Source organism: Triticum aestivum, chromosome 7A (genome assembly GCF_018294505.1).
Source record: "Triticum aestivum cultivar Chinese Spring chromosome 7A, IWGSC CS RefSeq v2.1, whole genome shotgun sequence".
Taxonomy (NCBI): Eukaryota; Viridiplantae; Streptophyta; class Magnoliopsida; order Poales; family Poaceae; genus Triticum; species Triticum aestivum.
This window is the reverse complement of record NC_057812.1, coordinates 82,470,394-82,488,945: the sequence shown is the minus strand read 5'-3', so window position 1 is coordinate 82,488,945 and position 18,552 is coordinate 82,470,394. Positions and strand designations below refer to the sequence as shown.

General features: G+C 44.1%; 1 protein-coding gene across 1 annotated transcript; it reads left to right on the top strand.

The window, feature by feature from the left end:
• Positions 1 to 137: 137 nt before the first annotated feature.
• LOC123150130 (U-box domain-containing protein 70) lies at positions 138 to 5,106 on the top strand. The gene is made up of 8 exons (XM_044569932.1): positions 138 to 564; positions 1,465 to 1,550; positions 1,886 to 2,109; positions 2,181 to 2,247; positions 2,659 to 2,778; positions 3,028 to 3,552; positions 3,711 to 4,457; positions 4,623 to 5,106. The coding sequence occupies exons 1-8, from the start codon at positions 351 to 353 to the stop codon at positions 4,815 to 4,817; spliced, it is 2,178 nt and encodes a 725-aa protein (XP_044425867.1). The 5' UTR covers positions 138 to 350; the 3' UTR covers positions 4,818 to 5,106.
• The last annotated feature ends 13,446 nt before the right edge of the window (positions 5,107 to 18,552 follow it).

Sequence of the window (18,552 nt, the reverse complement as noted above, 5' to 3'; positions counted from 1 at the left end):
ACCAGCCTCAGCGAATCACTGGCTGGTCCTTGCTCTTGGAAGGGTGCCTCTGCCTCGGGAAGGCAAGATGCTCTAACTACGCTTTGCATGCACACGTCTTCGTCTTTGGACTTTGGCTTCCGACCGAGGGCTAGAGCTTCCGGCCTCCGGAGTACTAGTACTCCTCTCCTCCTGTGGCAGCAGAGTCACGAGGGGCAATCTGAAATTCAAAAGCTGGTGCGCCATTCCACTTGTACTCTAGTAGCACCGCCGTCCGCCCAGTCGAGGAGGCGAGTAGGCCGGCCGCCGGCAGCATCGAGGCACTTCCCCGACGCCGATCCTCTAGTCCAGTCCATCCTCGCCGCGGCGGCATGTTAAGCGTGCACTCGCCCCGACCCCTGAGGGATTGCGGCGGCGCCGGCGAGGGGGCGGACAGTGGCAGGGAGCTCCGCCGAGAGAACAAGGTGGCCGCGCGGGCGCGCGCCAAGGGCAAGCGGCGCGAGACGGAGAGCGCCAGGAGGAAGAGGGAGGAGCAGGAGCGGCTCGACGCCGAGGAGGCCGACTACCGCCGTTCCTGGGAGCAAGGTTCGTTCGGCCCCCTCATGGACCACTCCTCTCTCTCTCTCTCTCTCTCTCTCTCTCTCTCTCTCTCTGTATCAGTCTGTGTGTGTGTGTGTGTGTTTGAAAAAAGTTGAGAATGAAATCATATAGGATCGCGCACAAATCCTGCTAGATTACTCGGATCTGAGTGCAATTGACTCAATCGAATTCAGTTCTATGGATCCAAACGAAGTGTTAGGGAATTTCTCTGTGGATTGTACTGAGTGTTGACCTTCTTGTGAATTTCAGGGTTTTAATAACCTGCAAAAAGAGATAAGTACTTCGTTCCATCGAATATGTAGGCCCCTTTTAGAGTTGGGCGCAAGATTTTAAGGTTGCTGTTGGTAAAATACCAGTATATCCATTCACCAATTTCAAACACTTTTTCTGTTTCCTCCCAACTGCAACAAGTCAGTAAATACTAGAGTTATTATGGGTCAATTGTCGAGGAAACTAATTAGGGGCTGAACTGGGACGACATGAGAAAATTTGCGTTGGGAGTGTACAAAGGCCTACATTTGGAATCGAATTGAAAAAAACGCCTTATGTGTGAGGAAGTGGCAGTAGGTTAAAGATATATTATGTGAGCACTTTATGTTGTATGCAGTACTTCTTGTGCCTGTATAGGAAATACCATAGGAGGAATATGGCTTATAACTTTGCAAATCATGCAATGGATGGGCTGCAATACTTGCCATGCTTTGTTTCAAAAACCATGCCGTGGATCGATAATACCGCGGGACACAGGCTGCTAGCAACGTATTTCCTTTCTTCAAGCATGATACATTCACTTCCATTTAGTGGTGCATGCTGTTGTGATGTAGAATTGCAGCTTCTGGAATCTGAATGTACACGACTCAAGTGACACCAGTATGCATGTTGCAGGCAATGAACTCTTCTACAACAGAAGATATCAGGAAGCAGCAGCTCACTATACCGAAGCTCTGGAAAAGAATCCGAATGAACCCGCAGTAAGAATTTTGCTTTAGAGCGATTATATCTTATATAAAGTCTGAAGGCAACTTCTATGAGCTGTTTTATCTGTTATTATTCTGTCACAACACTTCTGTCCGCTGTCATACTTTGTATAATACATTGGTTAAATTTGTTTCTCCATTCAAGTTAGCTGTATCTCTGATTACTAAATTTTCTGTCACATAGCATATATTATCCATGATCTGACTTATTCGTTTTAGTACACTGTTAGCTGTATGGCATGCTCCGGGGGGCACCGTTTTATCTTGGCACCCCGATTACTATAATACTTACTATGATGATAGTGCTACTTTTATGATTGGACATCCAGGTTTTCAGAAACAGAGCTCAGTGTTACATCTTTCTGGGAGCTCTTCCCGAAGGTCTGGAAGATGCAAAAAAATGTATTGAGCTGGATCCTACTTATCTGATGGGTTACGTGTGTAAAGCGAAGGTTCAAGCACTGATGCAGAATTATGAAAGTGCTATGGCAACATACATAGAGGGTTTGAAGTGTGATCCAAATAGTACTATTGTAATTGATGGCTTTAAGAGGTAGCTTTCCAGTCCTCTGTTTGCCTTCTTCACATTATAACATGGACTGACGTTTGTTTTTGTTGGCCTAGATGTAAGACATGCATTGAGAGGTCTAAAGGTGGTGACGTTGGGCCTGAGGATTTAGAAGACATTTTGGTTAGTCTCTTCCATCATTAGTTGTTTCTGTTTAATTTTTCCACACACATTTCTTGCATGCATGGTTCACCGTATCTGTGGTAATCCTTGTGCAACAGGAAACAAAGAAACTGTACTGAAAACCTTCTAATTAGTAGTTAAACTTTAGAAGTACTCCCTCCGTCCGAAAATACTTGTCATAAAAATGGACAAAAAAGGATGTATCTAGAACTAAAATACATCTAGATACATCATTTTTTATTCATTTTGATGACAAGTATTTCCGGACGGAGGGAGTACCACTTATGGTGTACATGAAGCACAACTCAATGAAAACCTGCTAATTAGTAGTTAAACTTTACCCTTCCAAACAATCTGGTTGAGTTTTATTACCCTAAGTCACTAATTATTTGCTCTCACTGATCCTAACAGAGAGATTGGCATTCAGACATTTGTTTGTCTAATGAACTTAAAAAGTACATGGAAGAAGTTGCAGTATTCAAGAAAGAAGCTTCTGATGAGCGCTTGAGGCGGATTGAATCTGAACAAACAGTAAGTTCATATCATGATATCCTAAAAAATTATAAATGATAAGCATTTATTTTTCAAAAAAGCTATCTTATCTAAACTGGAGGGCCGCACTTGCAAATTAGCCCTATGGGTTATGCGTGCACTCTCTAGATTAAACCATTCTTACTACTACAACTTATCTGGACTCGATGCTATTTATGCCAAATGAAACCACATTAATCAAGCAATCTATCACAGATAAATATGAATGCAAGTGTGTGAATTCTGCAGGCTAGGACATCCGAGGCAAACCAGGTGCAACGACAGAAAGAAACTGAGGAGCATCTGTCCAAAATACAACAAGAGTTGCAACAAGTCAAAGCTCGACAGGATGAGGTTGCTAATCAGCTACAGAAAGCTAATAAGGATAATGAACATGCTCAAAATCAGCTTTTGGAATCGAAAAAGTTCCATAGTGAGGAACTTCAGAAGGTAAATGAGCATAGTTTGAATCTGCAACATCAGCTCACTGAATCCAAAGAGCGGTATAATCAGCTTCAGTCCAAGCATGACGTCTTGCTAAAGGAACGAGATACTGCACTCAAAGAGGTAGAAAAGTTACGCCGGAGAAGTACGGCGATGCCCTGCGTGTTTTCATTAGCTGAACTAGAACGTGCAACAGAAAATTTCAGTACTTCAATGAAGTTCAGAGAATGTGGGGTTGCCTCTGTGTACCGAGGTGTCCTCCGGAACATGAAAGTTGCAATAAAGGTGCTGAGACACGATGGTCAAGGACGCTCACAGTTTAAACAAGAGGTAGTTCTACTGAACTCGCTCTGAAGTTTATTTTGCCTATGTCATGCTAGAAAAAGTTGGTGATGTCTTGCTTCTTTTCAGTGAAAGCTGGAACTTGAATAAATTAGTGTTTCCAGAACGACTAGTTGTAAATAATTGATTTTGTATTTATTTTGCAGGTTGCTATCCATAGCAGAGTGAGACACCCCAACCTTGCAACTCTTCTAGGAGCATGCAAAGAGTCATCGATGCTTGTCTACGAGTCCTTGCCAAATGGTAGCCTTGAAGATTTTCTTTCATGTGAGGATAAGAGGCAAACTCTGACCTGGCAGATTCGCATCCGTATTATTGCAGAGATATGTTCAGCTTTGATCTTTCTGCATGAGAACAAACCTGACCCAATTGTTCATGGTGATCTTGAGCCTGCCAACATTTTCCTTGATGCTAACTTTGTCAGTAAGCTTAGTGATTTTGGCATTTCTCATCTGCCAATCCAGTCCAACAGCAAAAGCACCAAGCATCCCGTGGATGACCCTACATACAAGGACCCAGAATGTCTTGCCACTCAGAAGATGACACCTCACTCTGATGTTTATTCTTTTGGAATGGTAGTCTTGCGTCTGTTAACTGGAAAGCCACCTGTCGGTATAAAGAAGATTGTGGAGGATGCGATGCAGCAAGGTGACCTAAACTCTATAGTTGATTCCTCGGCCGGTGACTGGCCTGTTGGGCACATCCAACAGTTAGCAGACCTTGCTCTCATTTGCACTGAGCAAAGCAGCAGGTCTCGTCCTGTTCTTTCAGGCCAGCTCTGGACAGCGGTTGAGAACATGAGGGATGGTGCAATGTTACCTTCACCTTCATTTTCGAGTTCGGTGAGAGATGAAAGCATCATACCGTCACACTTCACTTGTGCTATATCTCATGTGAGTAGAAAGGAACTCTATGTTTTTTCCCTATTCAGGAGCACATAAATAGATGACAACACTGAATGACTCGAATGTGTCTTTTGTTTCGTCTATTTCTAGGCACTCGTGTGATATTAGTAGCTCTCTTATCTTGTGACTAATCATCTGTTGTCAACATTTCAGGAAATCATGAAGGATCCTCACTTCGCAGAAGATGGATTCACCTATGAAGGTGATTTAATCCGGAAATGGCTTCAAAATAATAACAGATCGCCGATGACCAACAAACCACTTCAACACCGGAAGGTCATCCCCAATATCAGTCTCCGTTCTGCCATTCAGGAATGGCTCCAACAGCACAGCACGCTTCTGCAATGATCTTTCTGGCTGCAAGCTTTTGTTGCTACCGCCCCGAGTACCACCATGGCGTGTCGATGCGTGTTCCCAAAACCTTAAACCCTGGGCGATGCCTATGAAAAACTCTGCCAAGAAAACGAGCTAGCCATGCCATACCGGAAGTAGTGATCACTGGAGTACTTTATATTCTTGTAATACTACTGTTAAATCTGGCCAAGCTAAGCTTACAGCTAGTGTACAAGTACTCAACACATGCTATGGAGTCACGTTTCTTAACAATTGGATCAACTCTGAACTATCCATTTCAATCCATACATGTGCCATGACATTTATGCAGTCATCCCTGATGCGTGCTTCATTAATCAGTACGTGTACAGGGATTGCATGGAGTAGCTCAACGATTACAGTAGTATGTAGGCAAATATTAATGTAGATGTGTTAAGATTATGCAGGGGTTTAGTACTGCACTTATTACAGGTGCACATCAGTAAGTATGAAGCTTGCACACATTGGAGCACAATGATAGGCAGTGGTGCTCTCATTTGTAGAAATGCTTGGCGGTGTTTTCTTGCTTTTGGACACCCAGACTTTTGAGTTTTAAGTGGACTTGTGAAAAGATGATTTACATCTTTCTTTTTTTGAAATGAGGCAAAGATTTGCCATTTTCATTGATTAATAAGAAGATATTTGCCCGGTTAATTAGAGGAAAACCAGGCGAAAACCGACACACAACCGCACAAGGGGCACACACAGGCGACCTGGCCCCAAACAAATGCCAAATAGTCGACCTAAGCGTCGAGGACAAGGCAGCTCCGATTGTTGAAGAGCTACACAGGAGAAAGTTGCAAGCCTCGCACCGATCTAGTCCAGCACATCATCCGAAGAGTACCGCCCGCTGAAAACCGTCCTCATGGAGTCATCATTGCCGCAGAGACATCGCACGCAGCTCCGACTTCTTTGTCACAGCCAGAAGCCAGCATAGGCACACCCATTGGCACACCGGACCGTCGACATCAGAAGGACAAGCCGCAACCCAGCTTCGCACGCCAACATCATCGTCGCCACACAAGTCGCAACACCAACCACTCGCATCACCGGTTGCCCGCCGGCCAACCCTAATGCCGCGCACGTCCAACCTACAGGGAGCACAAAAGGGGCCAAGATCTTCAAAGACGGTGCCCCAAAGAAGGAAAACGACGTTAAAGACGACGCCACCGCCCGATCCATCACAGGATCATAACTTTCGCCCGCAGATCTTAACCCGAGAGTAGTGGGAGTGCAAGACTCCTCGACGGCGCCTCCAAGGAAGATAGCAACGCCCACGGGTGCCGCCGCCGTCGGCTGGGGAGCATCGGTAAGGCTTTCGCCTGGAGCAGCACGACCAACACTCCCACACAACACTCCATTGGCCCGCACACCTCTGATGCAGCGAACACGCCACCACCGCGCTAGAGCCACCTCCGCCCTCGCCATCCATCTGCCAAAACAGACGTGCCAGATCCAACATCTAGCACCCACCATCGCTACACGAGAACCCCCACACCGGCGAAAGGAGCTCCCAACCGCGGCAGAAGCCGCACGGACACAGACAACCAGAACCGGCCAGATTCGGCGAGCCGGCACTCCACCGACGAGATCCCACGCGGGGACGAGCTCGCACAGGCAGGACCAGGGGGTCCCCCACCCCGCCTAGACCCCCAGGAGAAGAAACACCGGCGACGCGAGAAGGCCGTGACGGCGCTGGAGTTGCCACACCGAAGAAGATAACACCGCGCAGCAAGGGGGCCGAGCTACCTCCACCACGAGCAGTCGGCGCGGCAGCACCACCAGGCCGCCCAAACGGCGGCAGCAGCCGTCATCGCCACGAAGACCGAGGCCGCCGCCCCGAGATCCACGCCCCGCCTCGCCCTTCGCTCTGGCCGGAGGTCCCACCTCCCCTTAGAGGAATGGGGCCTGCCGCCACTGCGGCAGGCCAGCGGCAGCGGCGGCAGGTGGGAGCAGGTGGAAGGACCTGGCGGCGCTAGAGGGGGGCCTCGGGTCCCTCGGAGGAGACAACGTGAGGGAGCGTTTTCGTGCCCAGATCCACGGAGCAGTTATTTGTTTATGATTTAATCTTGAGAGCTACTGTAAATGATCAGGCCCTTCGCCAGAAATTCGGGGCCCGGGCAAAAACCAAAACGTGGCTCAAATTTTGATCAATTCACATAACAAAAGAACTAACATTCGCAAAGCATACTCTCACTTTATAATATAATTTCAAATCAGTTTATCTGTACCTTATTTAGGCATATATCAAATATTAAAGCTGGAAAGGTAAATGGATAGGAAAGCAATAAACTAACCAGTAACCTCATGTTCTATCAAAAAGAAGCATCCGTCTGGCATTTCTTGAAATAAAATCTTCAATCATATCTTCGTACTTTATCTTCTCCAAGACATCATTTTCAAGTGCTATTGTCGCCAATCCATTAAGTCTTTCTTGTGTCATAGTAGAACGCAAGCAGGACTTCAACAACTTGAGTTTAGAAAAACTCCTTTCAGCAGATGCAACCGTTACAGGAATGGTCAACAAAATTCTGTATGCAATAACAACATTAGGATAGATTGTGGATCGCTTCTTCAAATAATTCAGAATGTCAAGAGGACCCATTGATTTATGAAGTAAATCCTGGATGAAAATTAGCTCACAACACAATTCAAGTCCATCAATATCTGTATGTTCTCCACTCTTAAGTGCATCTTCAAGATTAACACAAGCAGCCATCAAACTCTTGTCATCTAGTGATCGCAGCCTATCTGAAGTAAACAACAAACCAAATATCTTTTCATACCCCTCATATTGTTCAAATCTAATGGTAAGTGAAGTTATAGCTTGATCAACAACACGTATAAAATAATTGACCCTAAATGACTCCTCTGTAGATTGTGAGTCGATAGATGCATCATCTTCACCCTCATCAAATTGTTTTTTTCCTTTTGATTTTACGCTTGGTGCGGAACTCTAGATGAATATCCATCTCCACTGTAATTTTTTTGGCAACTTCCAATGCTTTTGAAAAGCCAGTTTCTCTATACTTTTTAAAAAGGAAAGCAAGCCTTTTATAGATTCAATTGCAATATCAATAAGCATATCCTTTGACTGTAACTCTTTGCTAATCAAATTAACAGTGGATAATATTTCATACCAGATGATGATTGATACTAAAAAATCAGAGCCACCAAGTTCAATCTCCGCCAATGATTGAGCTTCACTTTGTGTCGAAAATTCTTTATCACTTTCAGCCACTTGCAGTAAGGCCTCCCTTATTTCCGGTAGCTGAAACCTTATAGCCTGAACACTATCAACATGACTCTCCCAACGAGTAGATGATAATGACTTGAGAGTCAATCCTGGTATGTTATCTTTGAGAATTTGCCATCTCTTAGTAGAATTAGCAAATATTGTATAGATACGCTGGATAACTCCAAAAAAATCCGTTGCTTTACGACAAGACTTTGCCATATCACATAGTGCCAAATTCAGACTATGGCAACCACAAGCTGAATAAAAGGCTCTTCGGTTTATTTCCAATACTTTGTTTTGTACTCCTTTATTTTTTTCCTTCCATATTCGACCCATTATCATATCCCTGACCTCTCACATTGTCCACATCAAGGTCAAGATTCTTCAATTCCTTCTGTAAAACATCAAACAATCCTTGCCCGGTGGTATCATTCACATCCAAAAAACATAAGAAGGATTCTTCAATGCAAAAAGAATCTGGGGATGCACCAACATACCTAATTATCAAAGACATTTGTTCTTGGTGGCTTGCATCAGGAGTACAGTCAAGTATAACTGAGAAGTGCTTTGCTTCTTTTACCTTCTCAATGATTTTCAACTTGATTGCGGCAACGAGCAAATTGATTAACTCATTCTGTATGGAGGGGCCAAGATAATGATCACGAATTTTATCATTCGTGATGCGGTCAACATGCTCTTTTATAACTGGGTCAAATTCAGCCAACATTTAAACAAGTCCTAAGAAATTCCCATTGCTGTCTTGGTACAACTTACTATTACTACCACGGAATGCTATATTGTGTTCTGCAAGAAATTTAACAATCAAGAGGATTCTAAGCAAAACTTTTCTCCAATGTTCCTTTTCCTTCTCAATTTCTCACTGAGCAACTTTGTCAATTGTTTGATTCTTCTCCAACATAAGGCGCAAGTCATACCATGTAGTCATATTTGTGACATGTTCTCTACTAGTTTCATGCTCTTTATGTCTATGACCAAGATGAGCCCAGTCACTGAAACCTTCATTTGCTAACTGCCCTCGCACGAGCCCTTTTCTTAATAATTTGCAGCAAAAACAAAATACCTTGTCAAGATCTTTGCTGTACACAAGCCATTCTCTATCACACTTTTCCCCATTTGAGAGAACTCTAGTATATGATACTGCAGAAAACCTTCTAGACAATTTGTCCTTTTTACCATGCTGAATAGATGAGTCTCTTTTAGGACCCTTTTGCACCAAAACATCTATCATTTTAGGATTAAGTGCATCTCAATTTCTTGGATCAAATATATCAAACGAAAAAGGATATTTGATGTCATCAGCAATATTATCATCACCGGTGGTATTAGCGTTGTCACCTTCATTGGCAGTATCAACATGATCACCCCCATCGGCAACATTATCATCACCCGCTTCTTCGGCAATACCATCATCAATTTCTGCATCACGAGCCTCAACCTCTGTGTCATTGTCATCATGACCATCATCTACATTAACATCCATAGTTTGATTTTCCGAATCAAGTCGGGGTACTCTCACGACATATCCATCGAGGGAACCTGTTTGAGATCGAGCCTCACGATCTAGTCTTTGTTTCTTCTTACGCTTTGAAGCACCAGAATCATGCTTCCTAATTCTAGTAGACATGATGAAGATCCAAGCACAAAACCTAACAAAATTACAAGTGATCAAACAGAATGTAATTAGTTTAAAATAGTAACTAGATGACTAAATGTGTAGATCGTTTGAATACAAGAAAATAAGTTGGAAAAATAACCTTGATCTTGAAGATTAAAACACAGCGGGCGTCCCTGTTGACTGTTGCGTCTTCAGTCTTCACGGCAACTGAACTCCGCCGGCACAATCAGATGAGCAGATGATCAACGTTCAGCAGATGGACGATGGGATCGCAGGATGGCCCGGATCAGATCGGAGCCAACTGAACTACGCCGGCACAATTGCTAGGGCATCGCCAATCGCGACTCGCGAATTGAACGATCTGTATCTTTTTCTGATTCCTGAACCTCCAGGGCTTCCGCTCTGGCCATCGGGGTAATGGGTTGTAGGCTAATTTGGGCCTCTAGCGTTCCAGGGAGCCAGTACGTATTGGTTTTTTCCTGTACCTGTATGTACTGATTTTTTAGCGATCAAGTGAGCCAATGAAACGGATCTTTATATACTGGTTTTTTCTACGATGGGGGCCCCTCGATTTTGGAGGCCCTGTGCGGTCGCTCATTCCGCTCCCCCTCATCGACGGGCCTGTAAATGATAGCCAGAGAAAACACGAACGAAGAGGAAGTAGGTTGGTCGTAATGATAGTATCATGCATGCCAACTAGGCAATTTTGATGAGGTGTAATAGAATTAAGTGAAGAAAGAGAGGGTTGAATATCATATCATGATACCGTATCATAATAAATGCTATGCTACTATGTACTCCCTCCATTTCTTTATATAAGGTGTATTTGTTTTTTGATAAAATTTCAAAATGTAAGGTGCATTTCTTCTAATTCCTCATAATTCCCTTGTTAGCCCTCTAGAAAAAGGAAAGTATCTCTCTACTGATTGTCCGTATCTCTCCTTGTAGTAAAAGAAAGAAAGTATCTCTATGTCGATTGCATGTATCTCTTACATTCTTGGAGTAAATGATTTACTTGCCAGTAACCAACAAATTTTCCAAGGGTAATTTTGTCCTAACATGTCTATAATTCTTTTACAAACTCTCCGTGTGAAAGTTTCTTGCCAAAATGGTGTCAATGGATAGAGAGTTTCGTCTCTGACAGTAGTGTTGTCATCAAATTCAATGATGATGTTGGTATCTATTTTCTGGCCCGACCTGGTAGGGTCTTTGCTAAGGAGACCTCGTGTCCCCCATTTTGTTCAACATTATAGCAGACATGTTAATTATTCTGGTTGAATTGGCTAAAGTGGCCCATTAGATTAGCGAGATAATTTTTCATTTAGTAAGATGGCTTGTCTATTTCATGGTATGCTGATGACACCATACTTTTTATGGATTATGGCCTAGATAATGCAAAGAACCTCAGGCTCTTATTATCTGCTTTTGAGGAGCTTTAAGGTCTTAAAATTAACTTCCATAAGAGTGAACTTTTTTGCTTGGTGAGGCCACATATTCGGCAGCTGAGTATGCTAAAAAAATTGGATGCCAGGTCAGGCAATCCCTATTCGATATATGGGTATCGTGATTCACTATCGGCGTCTAACCATCTTTGAGGGGAAATACGTGGAAGAGAGACTAGAGAAATGGGTTTCCAGTTGGAAATCCAAACTCACATGGCGATTGGTTTTAATTGATAATGTTCTAAGCAATATGGTTTTATATGTCATGTCCTTCCACTTACTAAAAGGTGTTTTGTATGGATTGGACTACATTATATGCATATTTCCCAACATTGTAATAATGAATTAAAGGAACATCGGCTACCTAGGTGGAATGTGTTATGCCGGCCTAAAAAATAGGTGGGGAGGAGTCTTGGAATCAAAGATATAAGATTAAAAACGCTGCCCTTCTCAGTAAATGGGTATATAAACTACTCGTTGCTAACCATTTCGCTCCCTTGTCCACAAAAAAAGGCGATCAGGGAGGCAACCAACAACTCCCGTATTCTGCCAGCGAGACCGCGGGTTCTCTTGCCCTCCGATCGTCGCTCCAGCGATGGATGGGTGGGGGAACCCTATTCTCTGCCTTAGCTGTAGCAAGGGTTAGGTTTAGTGTGTTCCATGGCGGAGTTTGGATGGAGGTGATGTTAGCGTTTGGAATAAAATTTCCCAGATCTCAACCCATCTTAATGACATCCTCGGTGGTGAAGTCGAGAGATTTGTGGGAACCATATTTCATCATTTCCTTGGTGCGATGGATCTAGTGGTGTTTGTTGTGTCTATGGAGGATCTCATCTCGTGTGGTGCCGTCTTTGTTTGGGGGAAGATAAAGGTCCAAGAGCATGGTTGGAGGCTCGTCGGTGGCGGTTCTGACGTTCCGCCTCAATGACATCAACGGCATGCAGCACATATGGGTTTCGAGGAGCAAGGGGATGATCCCTGGTCGACGTGCCACAACGACAATGGTAGGCCTGTTCTTCGTCTCACAAAGCCCTAATGTGCGATGGTGCTTCTTCGTCTCCGAAGATGGCAAGTGGTGACACTAGTAGAAAACAGGGCATCTGTCCCGGTTCCAAAGGGCCTCCAGTCCCAGTTCTCCAACCGGGACAAAACGATCGGGACTAATGCCCATTACTTTGAGTCCCGGTTGGCTTACGAACTGGGACTAAAGGAGATCCACGTGGCCGCTGTGGGGCGCCCAGGCAGAGGACCTTTAGTCCTGGTTGGTAACATCGACCGAGACTAAAAGGCAACCACGCATCAGCAGCAGCCAGGCGCTGGGTTTTTTGTTTTTTTAAAGGAGGGGTTTAGGGGTTTTCATATTGTGTTTCCCCTTTTATTTTTGTGTTTACCCTTCAATTCATTTACATTTAGGGTTTTATTTTCGTTTAATGTTTTCCATTCAACTCGGCGCTAGCTACTACATATAGCAATGAAGGAACCATTACACAAGATCGTCATGAACATATATAGAGACAAGTGACCTCTCTTTCTCCATGTTTGGTCGAACAACAAGTTTTCGTATATCTATCCGAAGCTACTGCATATATACAATATAACATCTCTTACGATCACTGACATCATCTACCAAAAATCCATTTCAATTTCCGTATGGTATTCTCCCTTTTCATGTATGACGTGGTCAAGAAAGAATCCCACCAATTCCTCTTGAATTGCTCGTATGTGATCATGTGGTAGGAGTCCTTCCCGCATCTTCCGCATATAATTTAAAGAAGGGGGTCAATACATATATATGAATGAAACTCAATACAATTGATGGTAATAAAATAAAATTGTGAATATTTTTTACGTACTTTAAATTGTTGGTCAGAGGAGCCCCACTCAGAGGTCGAGTGACGCATGAACTCGCAAATGTAGTATCCACATAAATTATTCCTGCCTGCCTGTCGCAAGCACTTTACGAGAATAGAGTTCAATCAAACTGATAATCAAGCACGATAATGGTATTGATGAAACTAGAATCAATGAGAGATGCACGGAACTAGCTAGTACTACTTACTTTGGTGTAAATTGCAGTTCCTTCTTCAGACCCGGAACCATTGTGGTGAACTTTTTCCAAACCCTGCCCGACAAAGAAAATGATTACTTGATATCAGAAAATGAACGAAAGTTGCTGCTATGGTGCGATAATGATTGAACTTACTTTTGGAGCATTGCACTCATGTCCGCATAATCCTTAGGATCTTTATGTCTCGAGTCTAAGACATTTATTACTCCCCCGTCAAGCTTAATGAATAGCAGAAGAAAGTGGAACCTGCGCACGCATAACTCATCAATTACAGTACTTAATATCGAGTAAGCGAAACGAATATGCACAAGACAGTAACACTCACTTAAAGTTGTAAGGAAAGAGTATTTCCCTTTTGTTTTGATGTCGAAGGAATGCTTTTAGCAAGTTTTTCTCAGTATCTTCAACTCTGTTTTGTACCATCCATTCATTTACGGTATTTTGGCTAATGAACCCAATGCCATAGATTTGTCCTCTTTTGCATTCGACGGTCTTCAATCTGCATTAATATAGTAAGGATAATTATATATACATGCAATGAACGAGCTGAGCTAGAGACTTAATTACAGAAGTAATTCTTACAGACAATAGCAATTCATGAGTTGTTTGTCGAGGGCGTCTTGATTGACTAACTGGAATAATTCCACAAATTCAACAGGCATCAGGTCGACTCCAATGAAGTCGTGCTCATCTTTAATTCGCAGCAAAATACTGTCGGTCTCATCCTTGCTACAGATTTCCAGGTACAAGTCATGCAATCTTCACATCATTGTTGGTAGATGCGGGAGTTGATCAGGTTTGACGAGAGGCTCCCCATGCTCGTATGTAAAGGGCGCTACTACCTCAGCCATTTCAAACTGTACATCGTCGCCCATGTAATCACCAAGAGTGGTACCGGGCGCTAGCCCTAGATGATTAGTGATATCGCTAGACACCTTGAGCGGGGGGCACGATTGCTTCTCCTATTCGCCGAGCTGGGGAATTGTTTTCCCACTTTGTCTTGCAGCACTAGTAGTACTTCCTGACCGCCGCGCTTCATCATATGTCTTTTTAATACAACGGTCACAGTTGGACTGCGGCGGAGGCGGTGGTGGTCGCTTAAGGGCATCCAGAGTGCGCTTCGCTTTCACCAGATCTATTATTTTCTTCGGAGGTGGAGGTTTCCGTGCAAAATGGACCTGCACTTCGGCATCCACGATGTCCTTGTTTTCCTTGTCAGTCCTCTCATATGGTAACTTTGGAGGAGCCCTGAGGCTTGGACCTGCTTTGAATATCTTCCCGCCTTTTGTACTACTAGCCGCCGGAGCGGCGGTGGCTCTCTTCCATCGTTGCTGAGGCAGCGGAGTCCGCTGACGCGCCGGAGGAGGCAGAGTCTGCTGACGCGCCGGAGATAGCTGAGGTGGAAGAGGACTCTGCTGAGGTGCCTCCTCCGCCGGAGATGGCTGAGGCGGTGGAGACAGCTCACATGCCGGAGACGACTCAGGCAGCTGAGACGGTTGAGCTGGGCTATGAGGAGTCTGCTGAGGGGCCTCATCCGGCTGAGTCTTGATGGCGGCTTGAAGCTACGTCGGTATTTCCCCAAAGAGGAAGGGATGATGGAGCACATAAGCGTTAGGTATTTCCCTCAGTGATGAAACCAAGGTTATCGGACCAGTAGGGGAACCAAGCAACACAACGTAAACAGCACCGGCACACAAAGAACAAATACTCGCAACCCGACGTAAGAGAGGGGTTGTCAATACCTCACGGGTAAAAAGATAGGAAGTTTTGTACTCCCTCCGTCCCAAAATATAAGAACGTTTTTGACACTAGTGTAGTGTTAAAAACGTTCTTATATTTTGGGACGGAGGGAGTAGTAGTTTGGATAAATAGATCTCGCGGGAACGTGAGATAAAATAAATAACAATAAATTGCAGCCAAGTATTTTTGGGTTTTTAGAAATATAGATCTTAAAATAAAAGTAAAGGAAAATAGATTGCAAAGGCAAAATATATTGAGAAGAGACCCGGGGGCCGTAGGTTTCACTAGTGGCTTCTCTCGAGAAAAATAGCAAACGGTCGATGAACAAATTACTGTTGGGCAATTGATAGAACTTGAAATAATCATGATGATATCCAGGAAATGATCATTATATAGGCATCACATCCAAGATTAGCAGACTGACTCCTGCCTGCATCTACTACTATTACTCCACACATCGAGCGCTATCCAACATGCATCTAGTGTATTAAGTTCATGGAGAAACGGAGTAATGCATTAAGAACAATGACATGATGTAGACAAGATCTATTTATCTAGAAATAGACCCCATCGTTTTATCCTTAATAGCAATGATACATATGTGTCGGTTCCCCTTCTGTCACTGGAATTAAGCACCGTAAGATCGAACCCACTATAAGCACCTCTTCCCATTGCAAGATAAATAGATCAAGTTGGCCAAACAAAACCCAAATATAGGAGAAGAAATACGAGGCTATAAGTAATCATGCATATAAGAGATCAAAGAAGACTCAAATAACTTTCATGGATAAAAAGATAGATCTGATCATAAACTCAAAGTTCATCGGATCCCAACAAACACACCACAAAAAGAGTTACATCATATGGATCTCCAAGAGACCATTGTACTGAGAATCAAACGAGAGAGAGGAAGCCATCTAGCTACTAAATAGGGACTCGTAGGTCTACAAGGAACTACTCACGCATCATCGGAGAGGCACCAATGGAAGTGGTGAACCCCTCCGTGATGGTGTCTAGATTGGATCTGGTGGTGCTGGACTCTGCAGTGGCTGGAAAAAAATTTCATCGACTCCCCTAGGGTTTCTGGAATATTGGGGTATTTATAGAGCAAAGAGGCAGTCTGGGGGGCACCCGAGGTGGGCACAACCCACCAGGGCGCGCCTGGGCCTCCTGGCGCACCCTGGTGGGTTGTGCTCTCCTCGGAGCACCCCCCAGGTGCTGCCTTGGCCCATTGGGTGTCTTCTGGTCCATAAAAAATCTCCGGAAAGTTTCGTTGCGTTTGGACTCCGTTTGGTCCTGATTTCCTGCGATGTAAAAAACATGCAAAAACAGCAACTGGCACTTGGCACTATGTCAATAGGTTAGTACCAAAAAATGATATAAAATGACTATAAAATGATTGTAAAACATCAAGAATGATAATATAACAGCATGGAACAATCAAAAATTATATATACATTGGAGACGTATCAAGCCTGATGTTCTTCTTTCTCCATAGATAAGTACTCCTTAAGGCATTTTCCAGAAGAATCTTCCCTTCATATGTAGGGTACTCAAACTCCAGCCCCTCAAATCCCTCCATATTTCATCCACCCCGACAATAGCAAAGCCATGTGGAATCGGATGACAATGGAAAGTTTCCTCAGCTCGAGGAGGTAAGACAGAGCCGACCGCCACCTTCAAGGTCAGATTATGGCATTTGACCATTAGCACACAATGTTCATTCTCCGTGATACTATCCATGGGGTAGCGAGGAGCCGTGATATCAGGCTGAACAAGCTCCGTGGAAGTCATGCTGCTTCTCCATTGAGATGGTGGGGTAGCTGCGGGGGCAGTGCTGAATGAAGGATCTTCGTGCCACTGAGATGGTTGGCCAGTAGCTCGCTGGCTCTCAAGTTCCTCTAGTTTCTCTAATCTTGCATTGATCTTCTGCATTTCGCTTGCTTCCTCTTTCTTCTTTCTCTCTCGGCTTCTATAACCACCGCTATCAGGAAATCCATGCACCCACGAAACAGAGCCTGATGTGCCTCGTGTTCGTCCAGGGTGTTCAGGTTTCCCAAGGGCCTCTGTCAGCTCGTCCTTCTCTCTATAGGGATGGAACCTCCCTTCCTGCGCTGCCTTGAGTGCTTCCTCAAGCTTCTTGACGGGGGTTGCAAGTTGAGCTTTCGTCCAAACACACTTCCTTGATTCTGGGTCCAAAGTTCCCCCAACCTCGAGGAACCAAGTCCTTGACCGATCTGGCCATTGCAATGTCGCTGGTTGGGTCCCTTTAGCAAGCAGTTATTGCTCAGCTTTGTCCCATGTAGGCTGGGCTTTGTTGTAGCCACCTGACCCCGTAACATGGTGATACTGCTTCTTTGCAACATTTTGCTTGTTTATTTGTGACCTTTGCTAAGCCTTCTCCAATTTCTTGTAGGCCACAAATGCGGGCCAGTGATCTTTGATCTTCTCATATTGACCAGTAAATTTTGGAGTCTTGTTTTTGTTGACAAACTTTTTTTTCAAATCTTTCTTCCAGTTCTTGAATAGTTCTGCCATCTTCTTAAGAGCAAACGCCCTAACCTTATTCGGATCTGCCTCTGGCGGTAGGTCGAAATTTGTCATCAGCGAGTTCCAAAGATCATCTTTCTGTTTATCCTGGATATAAGAAACTTCAGGGTCCTTCTTCTTATTCCATTCTTGGATACTGATCGGGACGCTGTCCCTAACAATAACTCCGCACTAATGTATAAATGTGTCTTTGGTCCGCTTGGGAGCAATCGGTTGGCCATCTCGAGCGAGTACTTGAATCGTGAACCTTTCATCCCGGCCCAGCCTTTTATTCGGGCATCGTCTCCTTACCGAAGTTTGGCTCGATCCGGAGGGCTAAAAGAAGAAAGAAGCGTCAATATATGTACATACAAAACAATTAATGCATCTAGTCAGCAGATGCTTAATATATATATATATATATATATATATATATATATATATATATATATATATATATATACCTCCAGTTAAGGCTCACTTCTCCGTTCGATCACCGGAGCCGTCATGATCTCCTTCCTCCTCCATTCAATCACTGGAGCCGTCATGATCTCCTTCCTCCTCCATGGGATCACCGGAGCCGTCATCCTCTCTTTCCTCACCATCGTTGTCATTGAGAAACGACAAGGTGATATCACCTCCGTCGCGGATTATATCCCCCAACAATTCTTCTTCTTCTAAGTCTTTGTCCATAGTTTCTGCAAACATTACAGCATGGAAATATACAATCATGAGCGATGGATTAGTGGCAAACATAGACTTAATAACAGCAAGCAATCATATGCATATATATGAGAAATGGATTAGTGGCAAACATCATGCAAAGTTCACAAGTTTTATAACAGTCAGTTTCAGACGATCGTCGAGGACTCCCCTGCTACCTCTTGAGCACTGTGTTGGTTTTCCCTTGAAGAGGAAAGGGTGATGTAGCAAAGTAGCGTAAGTATTTCCCTCAGTTTTGAGAACCAAGGTATCAATCCAGTAGGAGACCACGCACGAGTCCCACACACCTACACAAACAAACAAGAACCTCGCAACAAACGCGATAAAGGGGTTGC